Genomic DNA, 24,948 nt, shown 5'->3' with positions numbered 1-24,948 from the left:
AATCAGAAATATGATTGTTTTACCTTCAGAAGTAAAATGAATAATTAGATATAATTATGGATGTATTTTCTTCATACGTATTTACAATCCCTCAAATTCGTAATTAGAAAGAGACTTCAGTCTGTCTTTACTTGCAAATGGCATTGTGATTTATTTTGAAAAGTACAGTACTATAGTATGTCAAAGATCAAGTTGAAAGGTAATGAGGTTGATACTCATTTTGCAAAAGTCATTGTGCCAAGCAATGCATGATCAATACATAATCAAAATATCAAATCCATACCTTTTACAGTTCTGAAGATATATGGTGTGACAGACTGACAGACAGTCAGGCGCAGGATAAATTGTTCCCCTTGTTTCGATCTCTTTTACTGTTCAGAAATAAGATATATTTACAATATTTAAAGTAAAGTTTTTCAATTAAAGTATTTTTGTAAATCCCCATACTTCACAGCCATTCAATAAAACTGGTTGAACAATTCTGTCAAACATATCTTTCTGAAAATCCATAGAAATATTTAGAAGATAGATAGATAGAAGAGTTGCTTATATGTTGATAACACTCAATACATAAAAAATATTAAAATTAAATTGTTTTCTGTATGTTCTTTTATATTTTGATTGAAAAGATCCTGACTGGGAAAAAATATGTTCTTTAATATTTAAAGCTAGCAACTACTTCTAGATGTTAACAATTATACATGTAAAATATGAATTTTGTGCTATGCGACCTCTTCCAAAAATCATAATTTTTGCCTCGTCAACATTGATTTTTAACAGTCATTTTATACAATATTCGTAAAAACAATCCAACAAATTTTGTAATGACCCAGGTTTTTCAGCAAAATAAAACGGATTTTTATATGAAGACCTTTGTGATGGTGCATATTGTGGTTCTGTACATATTGTCGTCGGTGACAATATGTACATACCTTCACATATTGTCGTCCATCGGTACATATTGTCGACATATTTTCGCCGGCGACAAATTGTACCGAGACTAGCCTTTCGTTTCTCCTGCATAATGGAGAACGAAATATACAGTCACGCATTGGCACATTTTGTCGTCGGCGACAATATATACTGTGAACATTTGCACATTTTGTCACCGATATATTGTGTTGAAGCATATTTTCTATGGTCGTGAAGAGAGAGAGAGAGAGAGAGAGAGAGAGAGAGAGAGAGAGAGAGAGAGCAGACAGACAGAAGAAGAGACAGATTTTATGGCACATAAGTAAGTAAACAAGTTGCATTTATATAGCAATGTTCGCAATACTGTAGGGAGAAAAGGTTTTGGTAAGAACATTGTGTGCAGGATATAATTCTTGAGATATATGATAAATCAGCCTATTCTTATTTCTCGTTATATATACTTGGAGATTGAATATTAAGGTTTTTTTGTTCAGTAGTAATGATTATCTGGAAATTATTTTTTGCGTTATTCTTATACATGTATCGATATAATTGGTGTTGGGATTGACATTTTAGCTCACCTGAGCTGAGAGTTCAAGTGAGCTTTTCTGATCACATTTTGTCTGTCGTCCGTCTATAAACTTTTCACATTTTAGCATGTTCTCAAGAACTACTGGTCAATTTCAACCAAACTTGCACAAAGCATCCGTGATAAAGGGTATTCAAGTTTGTTAAAATGAAAGGTCATGCCCCCTTTAGTTAGTTGAAACTTTTAAAAAAATTTCTCAAGATCCAAAGTGTCAGAAAAGTTGAAAATTATGTGAAAGCTTCATTATAAAGTGTAGATTCAGTTTTATTCAGTTATGTCCCTCGGGAGGAAGGGTAGGGCTACAATAGGTGATCAAAGTTTTTCATAGAAAATATAGGAAAAATTCTTTCAAAATCTTCTTTTCAAGAACTACTGGATCTGAAGAGATGATACTTATGTGAAAGCTTCATAATATAGTTCAATTTTGTAGGTGCTGGCACGAAGACCCCTCACTGCTCAATGGGCCTGAGTGCCGAGTATAGGTCTAAATTTGAAGCCCTCCACTGGCAAGTGGTGGCGTCTCCATATGAGTAAAAATTTCTCAAAAGGGACGTTAAACAACAAAGAAACTAGCAAAAACAAAATCAATTTTGTTCAAATAATGACCTTCAGAAGTAGGGTGGGGCCGCAATGAGAGATCAAAGTTTTACATAGGAATATATACTGAAAATCTTTTAAAATTCTTCCCAAGAACCCCCCCCCCCCCCGTTTGATTTTCTTTCTTGTTTGGCTTTTATAAATTCTGTTTGTTTAAGTTTTATATACACTCAATTTCGTCCAGAGGTAAAATTGCATAATTGAATACTTTATTTATCATATACAGTAAATCACCTTCACTCACAAATGACATTTTTTGTTGCCTGTCAAAAAATTCTGAACCACCCCCACCCGTTCAAAAATTTCTGGAACCTCCACTGAGAACAGCAGAAGGCCCGTGAAAAGTGATGTTTATGAGGAAGCATCCTAAGCTAGTGTAGATTCAAGTACATGTATCTTCAAATCATAACACCTGGGGCTACGTTAGGGCCACAATGGGCGATCAAAGTTTTTCATATTAAGTTTAGGAAAATACTTTAAAAAAACTTCATCTCAAAAACATCAAAGCCATGATTAGTCATATTTATATGGAAGCATTGCCATACATTGTCATGCGATGTACTGATGGACGACAATATGTGCAGTGAGGGTAAGTTCACATTGTCGCCGGCGACAATATGAACAGGACGACAAAATATACCGTCACAATCACGCTGCATGAAATTGCAAACGAGACACTTCTGTGTGATTTACACACCAATTAAATTCACAAAACTACCAAAAACCACGAAAAAAATCTTTATGCAACAATAATATGTACAGTGAGGGTTAAGCACATAATGTCGCCAGCGACAATATGTACATGTGTAGCTTTTCAGTCGGTGACATATAGTCATATTTATGTGGAAGCATTGCCATGCTTTGTCATGCGACATGTACCGATGGACGACAAAATGTGCTGTGAAGTAGGTACATACTGTCGCAGACGACAATATGTACAAAACGACAATATGTACCGTCACAAACCCTCACTGCTCAATGTCCCTGAGTGTCGAGTAAACGTCTAAATTTGAAGCCCTTCTCTGTTATATGGTGGCGTTTCTAAATGAATGAAAAATTCTCGAAGGGGACGTAAAACATCATACAATCAATCGATCAATCACCTTTTTTAGGTTTTCGACCGGTCAATATGTCATATACTTCATTTTGTCACAAACATGGTAATGTTAAATAAATGTATATTTTCAAATATATGAGATATACGATAAGAAATTAAAGCGATGTGAGCTGCATTTTTATCATTCTATTTTGCTGTTAAAACGTGCTATTTTCTTCATTTCTTGAAAAAGAAATAGAACATATTAAGTTATGAGCTTTGACCTTGAAGTACAGTGTTGAAAAACATTTTTATAACCCGACATTATTTAAATCATAAATTTAAATCATACATAACTATGAATGAATATTAATAAAAGAAAAAATATATTATATGAAATATGGAGACAACGAATAGTTTTTAAGATCAAAAGTCTATTGAAACAATACGAGTCAGGATTATTTATAGTTAAGCACTTAAATAAATACAACAATAAATTAAATAGATCAGTTCATTCTGTAGTCTACTCTGTCTATCCAGAAATGAAAATTGTCACACAATCAAAAAAATATTTTTTTTTTATTTTTACAAAGAAGGAGGCATTTCTTTCATGTACATTATATATATTACAGGGCTACACAAAGTACTGAAAAAGTGAGAGTGCTTTGAGTGAATGTGTTATCCATGTATCTGCAATGAGGCAGATCCCATAGTTATTATACTCAGGAAGAGTATGACAACTTCCAAGAAATTAAAAATGAAACTCCATCTAAATAACGTACAGGTCAAAGTTTTGGCTGCACATTTCTTTTACAATATTCAAAACATAATAATTCAGGATCAAGTTCACAACTCATGGTTACTCACAGCACCATAATGTTAGTTTGATTAAGGAATGAATGTAATAGCTACACAAGTTATACTGGTATAACATGGGTTGGGGCAGTTTACGTTTATAAAAAAAGCGTAAACTGTTCCAACCCAGTTTATACCATTATAACTTGGGTAGCTATTAAATCCATTCCTTATAATTTAATTTTCCATCATTAAGTGTAGAAAATAAGACAATTTCTCCTTCAAAAATGCATTCAAATTGTACGTATTTTAAAGGTAACGTTAAGCGGATTGATACGTTTTTTGACGTAAGTAATTGTGACGTAGGAGGTTATACGATATAGTCTAATTTTTTTTATCCAATTAAATGACGCTTTACGACCAAAATTAAATTATTTTGTCATATACTTTCAAGTTGAATAGTCAGATTTGATTGGTTTAAAAACATTTGTTAACAAGTACTATTACCCCACTGCATGCCAAACATTCTATCCCTATGGTTTGAAAATAAATAACAACAGGTAACAGTATATACATGTAATATGTATGCATATATGTTTGTTGTTTAACGTCCCTCTCGAGAATTTTTCACTCATATGGAAAAACACCACCACTTTCCGGTGGAGAGCTGTAAATTTTGACAAATTGGCACTCAGAGCCACTGAGGTGTGAGGGATCTTTTTCGTGTCAGCACCTACTGCGACACGGGAACTCGGTTTATACGGTCTCTTTGAAGGACCGGTCTCCATGTTCCTCAATGGGATTCGAACTCGCGATGAAGGATCAACTCCTTACTCCGCGACTCTAAAGCAGACGCTCTAACCACTGCACCACTCGGGCGATTATACATGTAATAAAATCGTTAACTGCGCAGAATGTTTGCGCGTTCGTTTCACCCTGATGTTTTTTTTTACAAATACATTCAGTTTAACAAGGAAAATATTAATGTTTATTTTGGATGAAGTGAAATTGTTATCCCTTGAAAACCATTGCTGACCGAGGTTTTCGCCTCGGTCTATTATGGTTTTTGTGGAATAACAATTTCACTTGTTTCCATATAAATATTTAATATTTTTTATGTTATATGTACTTCTATTATTTTGTAAATGTTCATGACTGTGAAAAACATAAATGTTTATAAATTAGTAAAATAATTTAATACACTATAAAGCACATAAGGGCAAATATGTATATAATTCTCTATGATTTGGTTGTTAATTACTTTATATAAAGGATGTATATGGGCATGTTATGTAACTGTTAATATATATTCAAGAAAGTGTTCACTGTTTTTCTTGTAGACGCTCCTTTCCATCTGATGTTTTCGAAGTTTTTTGAAAGGTTTTTCTTTAAAATGGTACTATTCAACTTCAAATACTATGCCGGTAGAATTGTGACATCAATAAACTCATCATGACACTGCTAATTGGCAGATAATTTACTTCGTTGTTTCATTTGGGACAGGAAAATTGTTTCAAACATTTTACACCTGCAAATTGGTACTTCAAGAAATATTGTTTGAAGGATGCTAAAACTACCGAAATTCCAAGCCAGATGAAGGACCGATTCAAAAGTCATATGAAGTTTTCTATTCTACGCAGGTAGTGATGAGTGCGACTGAAGTTTTCATATGTAGCTCCAAATGATTGATTGATTGATTGATTGATTAATGTTTTACGCCGAATCGGCACTATTTCAGCCATATACCGGCGATAGCTCCAAATGAAGCTTTATTGTTTTGTCTCAGATTTATAACCTGGATTCATCTCCGATGCAGTATTTTAGAGCCATATCCGTGTTTTAAATGATATCTTTTCACTCCCACACAGTACTGAAACAAAAATAATTTTGATCAAAATATTTCTTTTTGTTTTTATAATTCATATCATTAAATTCTTAAATCTAGAGAAATTCAAATAAATTACCAATTAGTATATAGAAATCTTTAATTGATGAGCAAGCCTTTGTATTGCCAGATCCTTTGCTGAAATGCCAACTTACCTCTAACAATGTCAGGACAGGTGAGGCTACTGGCTGGGCTTCATGCTGGAAGTGTGTGTTAACTTTTTAATCTTCTTAAACAAACCTATCGATTAATGTCCCAAGATTGCCAGATTCGCAGACATATATCTGTATTTAAGCAAGATTCTGTAATATGACATTAGACTTTTGACACAGATGTACGCACAACTAATTTAGGTGCCTTCCAAATAACAAGTTATAAGTCTGGCAAATATTTATTCACTTGATACAAATCTGACCCGTCATTAAATTTTATCAATATTTTGACATGAGAATCCTAATAAAATTTGTTCTTTTACGCTAAACATTATTTTCATTATAAAGAAAAGAAAAATCTTAAATCTATTTATGAGACAATGTTGTGTAATCTATTATGAAAAAGTCAAGAAATGCCGGAATACAATAGAGATGAATAATGGGTAAATGTCTAAAACCATTGGAGGAAAAGTTAAGCACCAGTGGACAAATCACTTTGACTGGTTTTGCATACCCTTTTGGCATTTGGGAGCTCAGAGTTATTAACATTCAATACATGATTGAGCTGTAACCTGATGTACAAGGGATTTTTCTACTACATTTTGGAATGAGGCCTAGGACCTTGGAATTGGAAATTTGACAACATTTCATCACTAATTGGGAAATTATCTACCATGAGAATTTTCAAGAAATGAACACTTCAATATGATGAATAAATCTGAGCTTTTATTTAATTATTCAGAAATTTTAATCACAAAAAAGACAAGTTAACAAATTTTCAGTCATCAATAGAACAAGATTTCCCTGAACTTTTGTAATTCCTTCGATTTCCAATTCCGACCATAACACACAGTTCATTGGGGGGGGGGGGGGGTATGCAATTGGGAATAGGGTCTAAATTCGGCCCTACATGGGGCAATGGAAAATCCCATTATCTATTATAATAATTTTATCTATTTTTGATATGCTATGTATGTATTATAAGAGTAAATGTAAGTCCAAGAACTTATTTTGTGACATCAGTTTCATACCTGTATTTGAGTTGCCTTTTTGAGGATACAGATTATTCAAAGTCGATGTTGTCTTAGATGCTGCAGTTCTCTTGTACTCTACCTATAAAATAAATCTTAATGTATACAATTGTGTAAGATGAAATAATATGTCAAACAGACTGAAACTTTAACCAAAATCTCCTATTTATCATGCTCTTTAAAAAGAGAACATGCTGTATAAAATGAGGAATAAGGCCATATTAGTGCAGTCATTTGAAGTTTGTTCAATGATAAATGCAGAGCTCAATAGCAGAATATTTGAAGAAAATCTTATCGTTGGGAAACAAATGCTTCAAACATTTAATTAATTATATGAACAAGATCCACGGACAAACAACAGCTCATATTCTACTGAAAAATGAAATGTATTCTGAACACATTATTTACCTAAACAAAAGTTTGTAATCATCGGATACTGACAAAACCCTTCCTTAATCAGCTGGTTATAACATCATTATCCTCTGATTCAAGACAAATCTGTTAACAAATTAATTGGAATGATGATTACAAAACTATTTCACTCAGGTATAATAGACATTTTCGGTTGGGTGAACATTTACAAAATAGCGACTATGGATCTTCAGAATGGAGCGCATTAGAAAATAAAAAAAAATAACGTTGTCACTGAGAACCTGGTTAATTTCTTTACCGTCGACCGGTTATCGGGTAGTAAAACTGCTACCTGATTGTCAGATATATAGACATTATACTGATTAAATATAAAGTAGAAAAAGAATGTTGTTGTATTTAAATGTATACTTAAACACACAAACAAATTTTCTTATTTCCAACACAGAAGAGTTACATTGTTATTTTTTCAGTATTTCTTGCAAATGAAATCTGCAGTATTCAAGCTCAAAAGTCCATTCAACTAATACAAATTAGGAGCAGAGCAAACATGGATCTCTAAAACATCAGAGGTGGGATCAGGTGCCATGGAGGAGTAAGCGTCCCTTGCCGACCGGTCACACCCGCCGTGTGCTCCTTGTCATGATAGGGAAATAACGGAAAAATCCGTCGACAATTCAGTGTGTAAATAATGGCCTAACAATTAGAATGAAAAACGTCTGTCAGCATATGACTTACCGATAGATTGTATTTGCCGTCAAGGTCATTTTATCGAAATGTAAAAATAGACTCCTAAAAATATTCCCTGAAACTTTGCAGTCACAAAACTTCATAATTTTTTAAAACTTTTCAAATATTATACTGGACTGTATTTTTTTTTCACTTTTATGTATCTTGGTCAAATATATAAGTTTTAAACTACACAGAAATCACTTCTTTAGTAAGAGGGGCACCTTTTTAAACAAAATGTTTGAATTTTGGAAGAGAAAAAATTGTGTAATTTATCGTTAAATGCCATCAAATTCATTTACGTTAGTCTCGATATATTCACGAAATAAATACGAACGATTTTTTTTAATTAATTTTCACTTTTCATTTATCTAATGAATAATTTTGAATGCCAAATGGTATAGAAATTTTAAAGACGTATTAATTACTAGCATTACCTTATTAATACTTAGGTTTACCAAGATGCTGTCCAGGCAACGTAAGCCTGGAAATATTTTAAAAGAAATGCAGATTTTAAATCTATAAAGTGAATTGAATATTGAAAATTCACCACTAGCAAGAATGGTGAATGGTGTAATAAAAAAAATCATCCGAGTAACCGGATACTCGATAGGAGAGTTAAGCTCGTAACCGCTGACTAAAAAAATCGTCCGATTTGACATTAGTTAAACATTGCATAATTTTTATACACTGCGTTTTATACCACAATTCTAGAGATCTGGTAGAGCAAAACTGAAGTCTTCTTAGAAGATTTTTTTTCTATTTCCTGTCATAATTCATGATAAGAACTAACAAGACTATTATTAGTTTAAGGTCTATGGGAAAAGAACATAACAATCAAGTCCACGAGGCTCTGTCTTGGCATAATACAGAAATAAAGCTTTTATTTATACCCATTTTTTCAAAAATTCATTTCTTTTTTAAGAGGTAAAACAATGATTCATCTTAGATTTGACAAATATCTCTATTTGATAATGTTTTAAAAGCCTCTGTAGCTCAATAGAGAGGAGGCGGTGGCACCACTTTAATCCCCACTGAATATTATTCATTTTTCATTGAGTGCTTGAGGGATAAATTTCGAGGTGACCCAATGAAAACACTGACATTATGAGAGCTGAGCAGTTGCGTTAGTTTGTATGTATTGGATACCTAAAACAATATCCATGTACTTTATTCTTAGAGACCATGTAAAGGACATTCAGTCAAAAATTCAAGCAAAAGCGATAGTCATCTTTGAACAATAATCCAGTCATAAGAAAAATGAAGTATTCTGTAGCTTATTTCATTTTTCTAGTACGCTTCAATTTCTTTCTTCAAGCCCTGAAATTGTACCTCATTCTAGAAATCCTCGATCCCCGAATTATCAACCGTACGATAATGTTTGCGTGATTAGTGAAATAATGTGAGTGGATAGTGTAATAATGTGTATTACCAAAACAATACAGTTCCTGATGCTCTATTCTGGGTTTCTATTATAAATTTCAAAATAAGTTCAATATATAGCACCCATTGCAGATAACAGTTGATAAACGTCTCGCATTTGCCTCCACTGCAAAACAACTAAGTTCAAAAGTTGTGAAGATATTAGGTGTCAGTTCAGAAGAAGACCACAGACACCTGACGAATGGAGGTGCAACCCTCTCCCCCCATCCCACTTCTGAGAATTTTTATTAGACACGATAATATATCAAAAATACACGAATTCCTAGCTTACCACACCTATACCTATAAACATATATTCCAATATTTGATATCATTCTTTTCGTTTTTGTTATGTTTTTGAGGTTGCTCCTCTATGATACTTTATGTTCCTTATAAATACAAGATTTGATTTGATTTGAACATATTTTATTGTATAGTACATATAAAAGAACTGGATACCAGTTCTTTCAACTTAATAGATCCTCTCCTTGTTATACAAACAATGAATACAATATGATTGTCATAATAAATAAATTGAGATAATATACAAAAAAAATTTTATACATGTAATATATATGAAAATTTTAAAGACACATACGTACTCTGAGTAACCTACAAGAGCTCTAATGTTACATATATACACTGATTACAATGTTTATTGAACAAGAAGCTTGCATGTCTATTAAAAAAATTAAAAATTTCATTCTACTTACACATATTGAAATCAAAGACACTGTTTTGAATTAGAATCTATCTGATTCTCGGATAAGTTTCTGTACACGAGACAAAATTTGAATATTTGAGAGGAATTTCCGCGAGACGCACCAGTCGCAAAATAAATTTACTCACTTTTATTTATTTGTTGTATGTAAAATCTCTTGATCAACCGTCCACTTGTGATTCATTGTTCTCGCGATATGAAGTCTAAGAGCCATTTAATAATAATTAAAAGGATTTCAAAGGGAATTTATGCAAGAGGCAGATCAGGGAGATAATGTTTTAAAAGCCTCTGTAGCTCAAATCCGGTCAAAATGTTTTATTTGTCCTAAATTCGTGTTTATTCAGATCAGACTTCCATCCACTGGCAGCGAATCAGAAGGTCCTTAATCAGAAATACTGTGGTTCATATATAGAGCATATCATACCATTTAGTAGTATGAAAATTATCATATGATTTTTGCTAAAATAATAACATGATGAAACTTTTAAGGACTACTTTTTGTTTTGAGCCATTAAAATGCAGTATCTAATGTATTCACTAAGCTATTTGGTTGATTAGATTATATCCATTTTATTTGTATGAGTTATTTCATTTTTGCACAACATGGTTTCCACACTATTTTTCCATGGTCGCTTATAGCTGTAGAAGTTTACCCAACCGAAAATGTCCAATATGGCACTTCATTTTTCCCCCAAAAACACAAGAAATAGGTGACATTTTCTGACTTGCTTACCTGTACTTCGATCGAAATTTTTCTCGTGAACGCTTGCACCCAAGTTTTTATGGCACGCAATTCATCCATCGAAAGTCGGAGAATCCTTCGGCTTTGTACAGCTACTTACCTTTTCCTCGTAAGCTTTGTGTAGACCATAAATATGCATTGTCCAACACACAACCCCATGTGTGATGTACCCGGAAGTTAATATTAACGAAAAATCTCGCGAGTCACGTGACGAGACTTACAGCTTACACACCCAATTATAAGGATAATTTATTCAAATCACAGATGTGTTAGAATTTGGTCATTTTCTTTTGATATGAAAGGTAACTGAGAGACTCGATTCGAAGGAATAACACAAGGTAAGTTTATTTTTTCTTTTTTTTTTTTTTTAGCAAACTAAAGTATTTCGTGTGTCAGTGGAACTTATGTATTGATGAAGTTGCCAGGAGAAAAGTAACATCAAATATACAAGTCAATACATTATTTGGAAACAAAAAATGCACATCAAAACGAGGAATAAACGCGCAAAATCTAAGACAACGAAAGGAATACTACACGTCGGCCACGAGTTTCACGTGTGCAATCGGGTGTAACGAAATCGAAGGGTTTACATACCTGCGTGACGGTGCCTATTTATGAATATTGTTTAGCTTTAACCTCGTGTTTAAAACTAAATCAATGTTTATTTCAACTGCTTTATCTTGAAAACATCGCGAGTTATTTTTCGTTTCATGCATACAGTAGCCTAGATCACAAAAGTCATTTGACCCCCACTCAAACGACGTTTGATGTGAGACTACCGATGCGGCAAAAGTGTAGGTGACCTAGATTATACATACAAACGTTTTAAATAGACTCTCTAGATAGAGGGGAACGAACGAAAACTCTGCGACGGAAATTGATATTAACGTAGTTCTTGAATGTCCTGCATTGAGAATTTTCGTTCATTTCGTAGCCCTTAATTTCACAAATGAATATGCCTTAGAAATTATATTTGAAAAAAAGGTTTGCCTTGAACAGAGATCGAATACTTTTATCTTTAGATTTGAATTTTTTGTATGTATTTTGGGTTTTAATGTACATGTATTAATAATTTTATCGGCAATTTTTCGCAAACATACATTTACAAGAAATATAAATTTATGTATAATGTCGCATGTTTTGCATGTCGCATTAGAAACGCTTTATTCAACCCAATTGTAATGAAACTAATTGCGAAAAGTCTCGGTAATGTTTACAAAAATATATAAACAGACAAATGACTGATAATACATTTTAATGAAAAGTATCAAGTGGACATTTATATGAGAAAAAGTATCCCCTGCCCAAAGGACTCTACGAAGGGATGTTTTCAGTATTTGCATTAAAAATTCAAATGTTAACACTTCCATCGGTTATCTATGTTTACTATTCTTGTCATTTATTTTTGATTTGTAGATGGCAGATGGTAGTGAAAATGGAATCTGTTCTATTCACAAGATGCCTCTTGATCAAGATTGTGTAACACACAAGACACAAATCTGTTCAGGGTGTAACATCGTGGAACACTCAACCTGTCAGAAAGTCGAACCACAGATTCCTCTCCAGAGCTTTGTGTCTGCTGTCTCCAGAGTCTGTGAATTGCTAGACTGTCAGCTGAACATGCTAGGTGAGGAAAAACAGACAGCTGACAACCTCGTAAAAGAAACATGTCGGACGTATAAAGAGAAAATAGACAAGTTAGAACAACGTTCCCTACAGGACATCGAAAATGGTTTTCACAAGCAGACGACTCAGCTACAAGGGTTAATAGAGAAGTTAAGGAGCTCTATGAACGTCAAATCAGATGTACAAGAAGTCGAAAATACTACAAATGAGATACTGAGATCTTGTTTAATATCTAAGCTAACTGCCAAGGAAAGAGATCCACAGTTTACAGTTCTCAGTAAAATAGCAGAAGATTTTCTTAGAAGAGAGACTCCATCCTATCTTCTTAAGTTCCAAATTTCCGAAACTTTTGATGAGGTTATTTCCCAGCATGAAAATGTTGGTAGGATTTTATTATGTAATTTAATGAAAGATGACCAGGTTTCAGAGAAAGAGCAGATATCAATGAAGGATTTTGAACAAAGTTTGCCTAGGCAGCCCACGGCCCCATTGCAGTCTGATCCAGTTAGCCCTCCTTCTTACGAGGAAATAATTCAAAGACAAGACAAAGTTGGAACAGTAGGATTCAACTCTCCTTTTATGTCCAATACAAGCATCCAGCCTCATGATGCTGCTATTCCAACACCTTCACCTGTTAACTATGGCGGGGTTTATCCTCCTATGCCCTCTCCACAGCAGGGTTTTGGCTGTGATAACACATCAGGTCAAAATTTCCTTGGACCTTACAAAGATCTGTCTATGGGCCGTGAGACTTATGATCAACCCTTTCAACAGAGTATTGTAAAGCAATGTGAGGGACCAGCCGTCTTAAAAAATTTTCGAAAAGCTCCAAGCGGACCTCCAAAAAAGCTAAAATTTCTGTCAAACATCAATCCTAGACGTATGGATGAAAACGAACCAGTTGAGATATCAGGGATTACTTTTCTGGCGAACGGGAATATTGTGATCACTGATAAGGCAAACCTTAAACTGAAGATTTATGATGACATGAAAGTTCTGCGCTGGCAAAGAATACTTGATTCTAAACCCTATGACGTCACACAAGCCCCAACAGGTGATATTGCTGTTGCATCCCCAAAAGAACACAGAGTTAACTTTTTTAGGTCACATAACCTTTCCCCTGTTCTAAATGCGGTGGTTACAAATCCAGACTCAAAATGTTTTGGTTTAACTTCAAGTGATGAGTACCTTTTTGTCACATGGAAAGAAAGTAATGGTTCTGAAAGCATTCGTATTTATAATGAACAATACTCTGAACTTCGAAAACTAAGTATACCCGCCGAACGTTCTATGGCCGTAGATCCAACAACTCTGGATCTTTTTTACAGAGTTTTGAATTTTGGCAACGACCAAATCAAGTGTACCAATGCCTTCAGCGACGCCAAAACAAAATGGAAAATTAAGATTCAAGATCCATTAATAGAAGGGATGGCACTTTTAAAATCCGGAATTCTTGTATCATCTTACTCTGGAGTAAGTTTTGTAGATTTTAGAGATCACAGTTTTACGTCACTTTTGAAACTAAAAGATGCAAGCCACCTATCTGTAAACCGAGATCGGTCAAAGGTTGCAATGGTGATTAATGAATGTAGTCTAACTGACGATAAGAATGATGTTTTACAGCTGTATGATATAATTTACTGAGAACTTTATTGGGATGAATGGGCGGAATTGTTCAATATTCCTGGATTTTACATTGAATACCTTAAATGATACATTTCTCACGTTTCCTACATATCTCTGATATCTACGCACCATTCAGTTTATATGTGTCGTGTGTATAGTATTGTCACTCGAATGTGTATATATATTTCAGTTTGTGACTAGCATGAATTATAACAATTGACTGGTAGTATTATACATATATATGACTTTGATATCATTGAGTTGTATAAATTTCAAGATACATACCGCAAGAGGATTTTTTGTTTAACATTACAAAAATACTAATACTCAGTTGAAATCTCTTTTTAAGTACATGTATTTGTCATTTTCAGTGTAAAGTCCATGACATTTTTCTGTGATTTATATAAATTATAATATATTGGAAAATATATTTGATAATTTAATTAAAGAATTCTCTTAAGGATGACGTTTATGACAGAAATGGAATGCTATAAAGCACAAGATGTTAATTCAAAAATTGTTTTTGATGGACACATTAAATATGTTTTAAATCAATATCAGTTTAAAAATTTGATATTTTCTTATTTGAAAAAATATGCAAGAACAAAACAAAAATTTATTGTGATGCATAGGAAATTTGGACTAAATTTTGTTGTTGTTTTTGATGTAAAGTTATTGAAACTAATTTGATTTTGTGGTAAAATAATAGCTTATTTCTTTTTTTTATATCAGCCATAAAATTCAGAGTGTCATGTCTCATTAAGATGACAATTTACAGTCTAAGAATAAATATATATGTCGTAATTAGGTTTGATCTTGGTCAAATGAAATATGTTGAGATAACAAACAATATTCAAGCTAAAAAGTCCATTAAACATTACAAAATAGGAGCAGAGCAAACACGGACCTCTAAGACATCAGAGGTGGGATCGGGTGCCATGGAGGAGTGAGAATCCCCTGCTGACCGGTCACACTCGCCGTGTGCTCCTTGTCATGATCGGGAAATAACGGAAAAATCCGTCGACAATTCAGTGTGTAAATAATGTCCTAACAATTAGTATGAAAAAAAGTCAGTCAGCATATGACTTAATGATTGATTGTATTTGCTGACTAGGTCATTGTATCGACCATAGAACTTACGAAATGATGACGTTATACGAGACTGCTGATATATTGCGTTGAAGCATATTTTCTAAGGTCGTGAAGAGAGAAAGAAGAGAGAGACTGACAGAAAGAGAGGCAGACAAACAGAAGAAGAGACAAATTTTATGGCAGATAAATAAGTATACAAGTTGCATTTATTGAGCATTGGTCGCAATACTGTAGGGAGAAAAAGTTTTGGTCAGAAAATAGTGTGCAGGATATAATTCTTGAAATATCTGATAAATCAGCCTATTCTCTTTTTTTCGCTATATATACTTGGAGATTGAATATTATTATTTTTTTGCTCAGTAGTAATGATTAACTGGAAATTATTTTTTGCGTTGTTGTTATACATGTTCCGATATAATTGTTGTTGGGTTGATGTCATAGCTCACCTGAGCTTAGATCAAATGAGCTATAATTCTGATCACATTTTGTCTGTCGTCCGTCTACAAACTTTTCAAATTTTCAGCATCTTCTCAAGAACTACTGTTCAATTTCAACCAAGCTTGCACAAAGCATCCGTGGATAAAGGGGATTCAAGTTTGTTTAAATGAAGGGTCATGCCCCCTTTCAAAGGAAGTAGTTAAAAATTAGTGGAAATTTAGTTGAATCTTTCAAAAATTTTCTCAAAAACCACAGTGCCAGAAAAGCTGAATCTTATTTGAAAGCCTCATTATAAAGTGTACGAGGGCTGTTCGGAAATTATTGAGACATTGTGTATATTCTTCTTTCTAATGAACGTTTTTCGGTGAAAATTTGCATATACGTTTGACAAACTCTAAGAAGTAATAAAAACAAGAAATATTTTTAAAATATTTTATTTCATCTTTTCAATGGAATATTAATGTGTCAATGGTAGGGGTACCCGGCGCAGTCACGAAATCGGATATTGAAAATATGTAACGCCAACGTTAAAACTCCCAGTGGACCCATAGTAAGAGCAAAAATAATTCATATTATGTATATAATTTTTCAATTTAACTTTGACTTTATTTTGTGCAAGTTTGTTAGAATTTCGATCAGAAATACGGAGATTATTAAAAAATTTACGCGCGGTATAGCAATCTGATAATGACGACAAAACGGATTTTGACGTCAAGGCGGAGCAGCGATCATACCTAAAATTTTGTGTAGCGGTATTGAGAACTCTTGTCCAGACTAAACGACCTGCTAAAACAATAACAATGCAATAAAACATGTCTTAGGGTTTTATTTTTTCATTGGTATACATCATTTTCTTACAAATAATTCAACCAGAGTAAAAAAATAAAAGCCTCGGACGACCATCAATTATTACGGACTAAATAACGTTGACCCGCGTTGCGTAACTCGGTACTGCATGATGCGAAGTCATTCTGTATTTGACACTTTGTGTATATTTTACACTGGGGTAGCAACAGCACTGGTTTTATTTTTTTTTTAAAAGAATCGATTAAGAATTATAACACACAGTTTGATTTTTGAAATGTTATATGTAATGTCAGAGAAAGTAGATTGAATGCTTCCTGGTCATTTCACAATGAGAATATATCGGCTGACCTGACGTTAAAATGACGTAGCGATGATGCTCCAGGTCAATAGACATATGCTTGTTTATAATTTCACCGGAACTTAATTAATTATCCTATAAATTAGAAATTTTGTACATTTGTTTTATTTGTTCTTTAAAAAACGTTGACGAATTCTTATGAATTTATCTCTGTCCTTTGTGGAGTAAGAGTATTTGTCTCAATAATTTCGAACAGCCCTCGTAGATTTTGTTTTATTCAGATCATGTCCCTCGGGGGAAGGGTGGGGCTACAATAGGTGATCAAAGTTTTTCATAGAATATATAGAAAAAACAATCTTCTTCTCAAGAACTACTGGGACTGAAGAGATGATACTTATGTGAAAGCTTCATAACACAGTTCAATTTTGTAGGTGCTGGCACGAAAAAGACCCCTCAATGCTCAATTGCCCTAAGTGCTGATTCTAAGGTCAAAATTTGCAGCCCACAACCGGCAAGTGGTGGCATCTCCATAAGAGTACAAATTTCTCGAAAGGGACACTAAATAACAAACAAACAAACATAAACAAAATAAATTTTGTTTAAATCATGACCTTCTGGGGTAGGTTGGGGCCACAATGAGTGATTTAAGTTTTACATAGGAATATATACAGAAAATCTTTTAAATTCTCCTCAAGAACCAAAGTGGATCTAGAACCGGTGCACCCCTCCCGCACCAACCCTCCACGCCCCGTTTGATTTTTTTTTTTTTTTTTTTTTTTTTTTTTTTTTTTTTGGCTTTTGTAAATTCTGTTTGTTTGACTTATTTATACTCTCAATTTCGTCCAGAGGTAAAATTGCATAATTAAATACTTTACTTAACTTATACAGTAACTCAACTTCTCTCACAAATGACATTTTTTGTTGCTTGTTAAAAAATTCTGAACCGCCCCACCCGTTCTAAAATTTCTGGATCTACCTCTGAGAACAACAGTGGGCCCATGAAAAGTGATGTTTGTAAGGAAGCATCCTCAGCTAGTGTAGTTTCAAGTACATGTATTTTAAATTCATGACCCCTGGGGCTAGATTGGGGCCACAATACGGGATCAGTTTTACATAGATCTAGGAAAATTCTTTAAAAATCTTCATCTCAAAAACAGCAAAATTATGATTAGTCATATTTATATGGAAGCATTGCCATGCATTGTCATGCAGCATGTACTGATGGACGACAATATGCACAGTGATGTTAGGTACACACTGTCGCCGTCGACATTTGAGTTGACAAGATTAACTTGTTATATATTAAGTAACGTACTATTATGAACAGTATAATTACCTACAAGTAAAATAACTATTATATTGACTACCGAGTTTTCTCACGGTTTTGTAATTATTACGTGTCAGATCTGAAAAGTATAGAAAGAGTAACGTAATTTCATTCATTAATACTTATTGCCTTTAACATGTAAGTGTTTCCGCCAATCAAGTTCTATGATTAGTCAGCTGGGGGTACCTGTGTATATAGATACGTAAAGAGGGAAATGTACATAGATGCATTAGCTTGAGCTTGATCATGGTTATTCTTTATCTGATGTTATTTTTCTTGCGCTTGGACCTCAATTACTCGGAACCAACTCCTACAACAGATTTAGGTGAGTTTCTTTTGCAAAGTCCAATACCTGAATTTAGGATTAACTCTTTTTTTTATTGCTAATCCTGTTTATCATAAAATCTTTAAATAAAATCTATCTCTCGAAACATGAAAATTGAAATTTATATTCGATTAATTTATATTTTCTTTCATATTTTTGATGAGTTTAAGATTTAATACATTGGATCTAATAATGTTATTATTTACAGAATTTCAATCAATTTGTGGATAATCCAAATAATTTTTTAAAAGTGTATCAGATAGGCATGAACAGGAGATTAGTCGGTAGAGCGCTAGCAAGCGCTTCTTTTGCAGCGGAAAGTTAATTGTTATGGTTGCGGCCTCGACAAATTTTGTGGTCTAACGGTTCTTTCGCTAAAGGCTCGGAAAATATCATAATGGATCTTTGGGATGGGATTGAAAAATGGAGGTCCCGTGTCATGGCTGGCGTTGGCACATTAAAGAACCCTATCTGCATGCTCAATGGCCGTAAGTGGTCGAGTAAAGGTCAAATTTTGAAGCCCTTCATCATCATCTGGTGACGTCAAATTTAAGTGAAATAAAATCTCGTAATGGACGTAAAATCAACTAACAATCAATCAGTCTGGACGCTCTTCATTCTTCCGCGCATAACTAAATTCTGTTAATTGGTCACTTTTCATTATCCAACCAGTTGAGAAATATTCATGTATGGTCTCAAGGCTGTGCATCTATGACGTCACTTCTCATCAGTTTTCAAATCTTGCTATTTTCCAATTAATTGAAATAAATCAGAAAAAAATCTCATAAAAATGTTAATAAAGTCAGGATCCTTTCTCTTTTTAAAAGTATTTTAAAAGATTGTCCTTCAAAACCACAAAACCAATAATTTATTTTCTAAAATCTCAAAGCTGTTCATTTGTCTGCATAAAAAAAACTCAATCTACATAATATTTTGCGTATTTTGAATGTTTTCGATTAAAAATCAATCTATTTACTCTCAAACCCCAATTACAATTTTATTTCAGGTTATTTCTATGCTGTCATGCAATGCAGAATGGTCTTAAATAAGCATGTACATGAAATTGGTAACCATGCACATTTGTCGATTTAGCCTTGACTCTTTTTTTTATTTTGTAGGGTAAGTTTGCATAAATCATTACCATTAGTGCATTGAAACAAATACAACACCATAATATAGTTAACAGGCCCGTAGCAACGCTTCTCTATTTTGGAAACATATTTTAACACGGTCTGGTTTATTTGGATATCTTGTTGGCAGTCGGACTGCATTTGTTATCTCTGCGTATTGTGAGTTTCTGTTGCTTTCAAAAACACCAACGAACAAATAAATTTTACTATAAAAAATTTTTACTTGCGAATGAAATTCTTCCGCATTTAAAGAAAAACGCAAGTTCATTCCCCATGTAACTGTATTTTTGTTTGAATATTAAGATAAATGGATCAAAATAATGCTCCTTAGTACTTAACATGTTAAAAATATTTACATGAAGCTTACAGTGCATCATAAACAAAGTAGTACAGGGCGTAATTCATAAACAAATGGTTACAATTGCCGGATGCCTTATATGGAATTCGAAGCCGATCACAAAACACGAATCCTTTGAAACATCAGATGTGGGATCAGATGCCATGGTGAAGTAAGTACTCCTGCCGACAGGTCACACCTGTATTGATCAGGTAAACGGTGTAATTACTAGTCAAAATTAGCTGAAAGACAGAGGCCTATGAAACGTGACAATCAAAATACTGCCCAACGAAAGGTTGTATCTTCAGACGAGGCAATTATAACGATCATAGAATATGCGATATGGCGACTTTAATAGAATATTGTTGAAAGCTCTGTAACTTCAACTTATTTGTCAGTAGCTTGTCCCAGTTAAAAAAAATCATCGTACTTAGAACACCCTCTTGTGTTCTGAATAAGCTGAGATACATAAATACAATTTGCAGGTGATAGTGTAATTCCTAGGAAAGGTCACGATGGAAAGGCTGAAGTCGTCCCCATGGTCATACAGATTAGTAGTTAGTTGGCCATTAATACTATAGTCAGCAAAACATCCAGATATGAAATAGATGTGGTAGACTCTGTGGTGTCTTTTCGTGTGGATCTACCGAGTCGACATACGAACGAAAATAACAATAATTGTTAATTGATAAAACGTCGTCGACAAATCTAAAAGTTGAATTGAAGGCCAAAGTAAGAGGTTTTTTTTCTTCTCATGTAGATTTTTTTTTGAATAAATTCTGCATCATAGGAATACAAAAACATGAATAATCATGACTAAGCATGGCTCTGCTAATTTCAAGAAGAGGATTATTAAAGAATTTTTACTCCATATCTCATTGTAAAACGTTTATCCACTCAATTACCAGGGGTACAAACTGGCCTGAAAGGATAATGAATTATACTACACCAATAATACAGAAGAGCTGCACACATATCCCATTTGTGCGCTATAAGTGTTGAAAAAGGTTGAGAAATAATTGCATAAAACCATACAATAAGCTTATCCTTCTTTGAAAACAGAGTTGTAACCTTTTTAATAGTATTTTCTTTACCCTTAAGAAAACATACATGACATATTAAACATATCATGCCTGATGTATACAACACAATCCTATTACATTGTTTCTCGATCCGTATAGAAATTGATTGCGTTACATGATTTCATGAATTAGTTTTGGGAATTCTTTTCTCGAGAATTTCCATACACAAGTGATATAAAGCAGTTAGTCTATAATTGTATTTGACCACATATTCCCACACTTTTTCAGTAAATTAATGTGTTATATGCCACTGTTTAATGATCTATTGTCTTACACATACGGTAACAAATATAATATATTATATAGCTTCAAACATCTACACAAAATCTGTTAATGTACATCGAGATTATATGAACTTGAAATATATAGTGAAATCATAAAATTTATGGAGGGTGGGGTTGGAGGGTGTGGTAATTTTCTTTGTTAACGGGGTATGAAGAAACCTTGGAAATCTTGATGACGTTCTCCACGAAGTATTTAAACTATACAAAGAACATATCATGTATGTCTACCGAGAGGAAATTAAATCCCCTCGAATAAGTATTTTTAATTATTTTTAATAAACTAAGAAAATTTGACCCCAAAAAATCAAGTAATTTTAAAGTACTCAAATCATACTTTACTTGCACAATAATTAAGAACTTCGGATGAAATATCATTAGAATTTTTTAGAAAAAAATAGTCGTTCTAATTTTGGAAGTTTTTATTATGACTTTTACAGTGACTGAACAATTCAGACTTGAATTTTTATGAATTCAGAAGAGCTTTACGAAAAGCGAAATTATATTAAAAAATATATATAAAAAGTAAACATTTAAATATTTCTTTTTCATCCCATGCAAGTAGCATTCTATGAACAAAAAAGCTCCAAAATCATTATCCCTCGATCCAATGAATTATGAAACAAACTATTTACTTTTTTCAAAGTAGAGGTTTCCCTCATTCCTCATCTATGGATCTTGACCTTTTCTTGACCTTTAAGATATGATGTTGAGTCAAAGTGATGTTACACTTTTAAGTCATGAACAAAAAATTAAAAACTTAAGTTTGAATTCATGCCAGGCATTGTCCAGAAAGTTAGAACACGATTGTCTTAAAAGTAAACAGCCAAAAAGAAAGATTAAGACATTTAAGTCTAAAACCGAATATATCATGTTTCCTACACTTTTAAGGTAAACACTTTCATCAATAAACAATAACTACCTTTGAGTGATTAATCCTTCATGCTGTCAATACAAATTTGATATTCTTATTTGTATATATATTGAAGCATCTGTAATCTGCAATTTTACCAAGATAAGTAACATAAAAGATAATTTGGGTGGTTTTTCTATATTTTGTGGTTTATACCCGGTATACAGTCACAAAATACTAAGATCCAACGGTTTTGGCTCTGTAGATCGCATGTAATTGCATTTTAACGAGAAACGAAGGTTAATTATCAAATGGTTTAATTTATTACATGACGTTATGCCTATAACAATGTAAAGTACCTGGCTCATTTTAGAGAACTTTAAATGCCATATTTTTTAATATAACGTCAAGGCATTAACACATATCAACAGGAATTTTATTGCTATCCTTGATGTCAGAATTAATTAATTTTATATGAGTGTATTCATTTCTTGATTTTTACTTTTTAATTCTTACTTCATGTCCTTTAAAATGGCCAATATTAAACAGCCTGTTACTTCAATTGTACGTAAAACTGTAAGTTTTAAGTATACATGTACTTAGTTCTCGGATTCAATGACAATAACCGTTTTTATTGATCCTATGAAGCTAAATAAAATATTGTTTAAAGTATTTCCCATACGATTCACCTTCATTCAAAAGCTGTACTGAAGGAAAATGAAAATTAAAAAAAAACCATAAAAATTAATAACAAGTATATATCTATCTATTTTCTAACTGTATTACATCATATTTATTGAACTCTTTGATTGGTCAGATGACAAATATATATATAAAATATATTCATATATGAATGCGGAGTGTTGTTTTATCATATTCTCTTCAATCATGGCGATTCTGTATTTGGCAGTATTAGTTTTGTCACTGGATCTTGTATACCTTGTACCAACTCAAACAAAACCTTTAGGTATGTATAAAATAATTAACTGGATTTTCATCGATTCTCCTTCATAGATTTACGTTGTCATGTTTCAGAAAATTTGGTATGTAGAAATTGACATTTTTTGAATGAATTAAATGATACATATAATATATCAAATATAAAAATACATGTACATCAATTATTAATAAATAATTTTTATATTTATGTAAGTAATTAGTTTTAAGCATGTGATTTTGGCCTGACCAAACTCAGGTAACCAACTGTGATTTGTTGTTTTAAAGATAAAACACCCTACATGCATACATTAAATGCTATAGACCGTTGTATGGTATGAATATATAGATAACAAGATGTGTTTGTGAAACACTGATGCCCCCGTATGGCAGCTTATGGCGAAGGTTAAAGTTTCTTCAAATGCAACTCAAAATCCAGGCCAAAAGATAAGAAATGTTGATACCCAAAGAAAGGTCTTGTCTCGAGGAATACACCTGTGAAATTTGAAAGACCTAGATACAACTGTTCAAAAGTTATGGCGAAGGTTAAAGTTTTTTAAATAAAAGTCAAACGTCAAGGTCAAAGTGGTTGGTGTCCAAAGGAAGATCTTGTCACAAGGATTACATTTGTGAAGTATGAAAGCCCTAGCACCAACCATTTAAAAGTTATGGCCAAGTTTAAAGTTTTTCAAAAGTAGGTCAAACTCCTAGGTCAAGGTCAAAGGGTCAAAGTGGTTGGTACCCAAAGGAAGGTCTTGTCACAAGGATTACATAGGTGAAGTATGAAAGCCCTAGCATCAACCATTCAAAAGTTATGGCCAAGGTTAAAGTTTTTCAAAAGTAGGTCAAACTCCTAGGTCAAGGTCATAAGGTCAAAGTGGTGGTTGATATCCAAAGGAAGGTCTTGTCGCAAGGATTACATATGTGAAGTATGAAAGCCCTAGCTCCAACCATTCAAAAGTTATGGCCAAGGTTAAAGTTTTTCAAAAGTAGGTCAAACTCCTAGGTCAAGGTCAAAGGGTCAAAGTGGTTGATATTCAGAGGAAGGTCTTGTCACAAGGAATACACATGTGAAGTTTGAAACACTAAGCACCAACCTTTCAAAAGTTATGGCCAAGGTTCAAGTTTTTCAAAAGTAGGTCAAACTCCAAGGTCAAGGTCAAAAGGTCAAAGTTGTTGGTATCCAAAGGAAGGCCTCGTCACAAAGAATACACATGTGAAGTTTGAAACCCCAAGCACCAACTGTTCAGAAGTTATGGCCAAGGTTAAAGTCTCATAAAATTTTGTAAAAGTAGGTCAAACTCCAAGGTCAAGGTCAAAAGGTCAAATATGATGGTACCCAAAGAAAGGTCTTGTCACAAGGAATACACATGTGAAATATGAAAGTCATAGCTCCAACCAATCAAAAGTTATGGGCAAGGTTAAAGTTGACAACAGACAGACAGACAAACAGACAAACGGACAAACAGACAAACGAACAAACAGATAAACAGACAAACAGATAAACAGACAAACAGACAGACAGGACAAAAACAATATACCCCCGGGATCTTTCGATCCGGGGGCATAAAAATTCCGTAAGGTTACGGAATTCGCGGACCTTATAATTGTTTTTAGCATGGATGCAATCGTTCCTTTTATGGCATGCAATGTAATTTATTATCCTAATAGAATGCATAATACATATATGTAATTGTATAATCCTGAGAATACATTGCATTCTTCTATCTCAACAAATAAAAATCATTGTACTCGAATTGTAAAAGCAACTCCCTTTCTTTAAAAAAGATAGAGTCTAATAGAGTACATG

At 33.3% G+C, this 24,948-nt stretch overlaps 1 protein-coding gene and 1 long non-coding RNA gene across 2 annotated transcripts; one reads left to right on the top strand and one right to left on the bottom strand.

Annotated features, from left to right (window-relative positions):
• Positions 1-5,153: 5,153 nt before the first annotated feature.
• Positions 5,154-11,114, bottom strand: LOC133193643 (uncharacterized). The gene is made up of 5 exons (XR_009721964.1): positions 10,972-11,114; positions 7,406-7,495; positions 6,998-7,079; positions 5,970-6,098; positions 5,154-5,799 (listed from the first exon to the last, which is right to left on the bottom strand). It is a non-coding gene; the product is annotated as an uncharacterized LOC133193643 (long non-coding RNA).
• A 151-nt stretch (positions 11,115-11,265) lies between these two features.
• LOC133193642 (uncharacterized) lies at positions 11,266-14,866 on the top strand. Its single transcript, XM_061329598.1, has 2 exons — positions 11,266-11,318; positions 12,397-14,866. Exon 2 carries the CDS (start codon positions 12,397-12,399, stop codon positions 14,248-14,250), a length of 1,854 nt encoding a protein of 617 aa, XP_061185582.1. The 5' UTR covers positions 11,266-11,318; the 3' UTR covers positions 14,251-14,866.
• The last annotated feature ends 10,082 nt before the right edge of the window (positions 14,867-24,948 follow it).

Source organism: Saccostrea echinata, unplaced genomic scaffold, assembly GCF_033153115.1.
Source record: "Saccostrea echinata isolate AGI-Se365-2 ecotype Australia unplaced genomic scaffold, CSIRO_AGI_Sech_v1 ptg000028l, whole genome shotgun sequence".
Classification (NCBI taxonomy): Eukaryota; Metazoa; Mollusca; class Bivalvia; order Ostreida; family Ostreidae; genus Saccostrea; species Saccostrea echinata.
The sequence above is the reverse complement of the archived record's forward strand: the minus strand, read 5'-3'. Positions and strand labels throughout refer to the sequence as shown.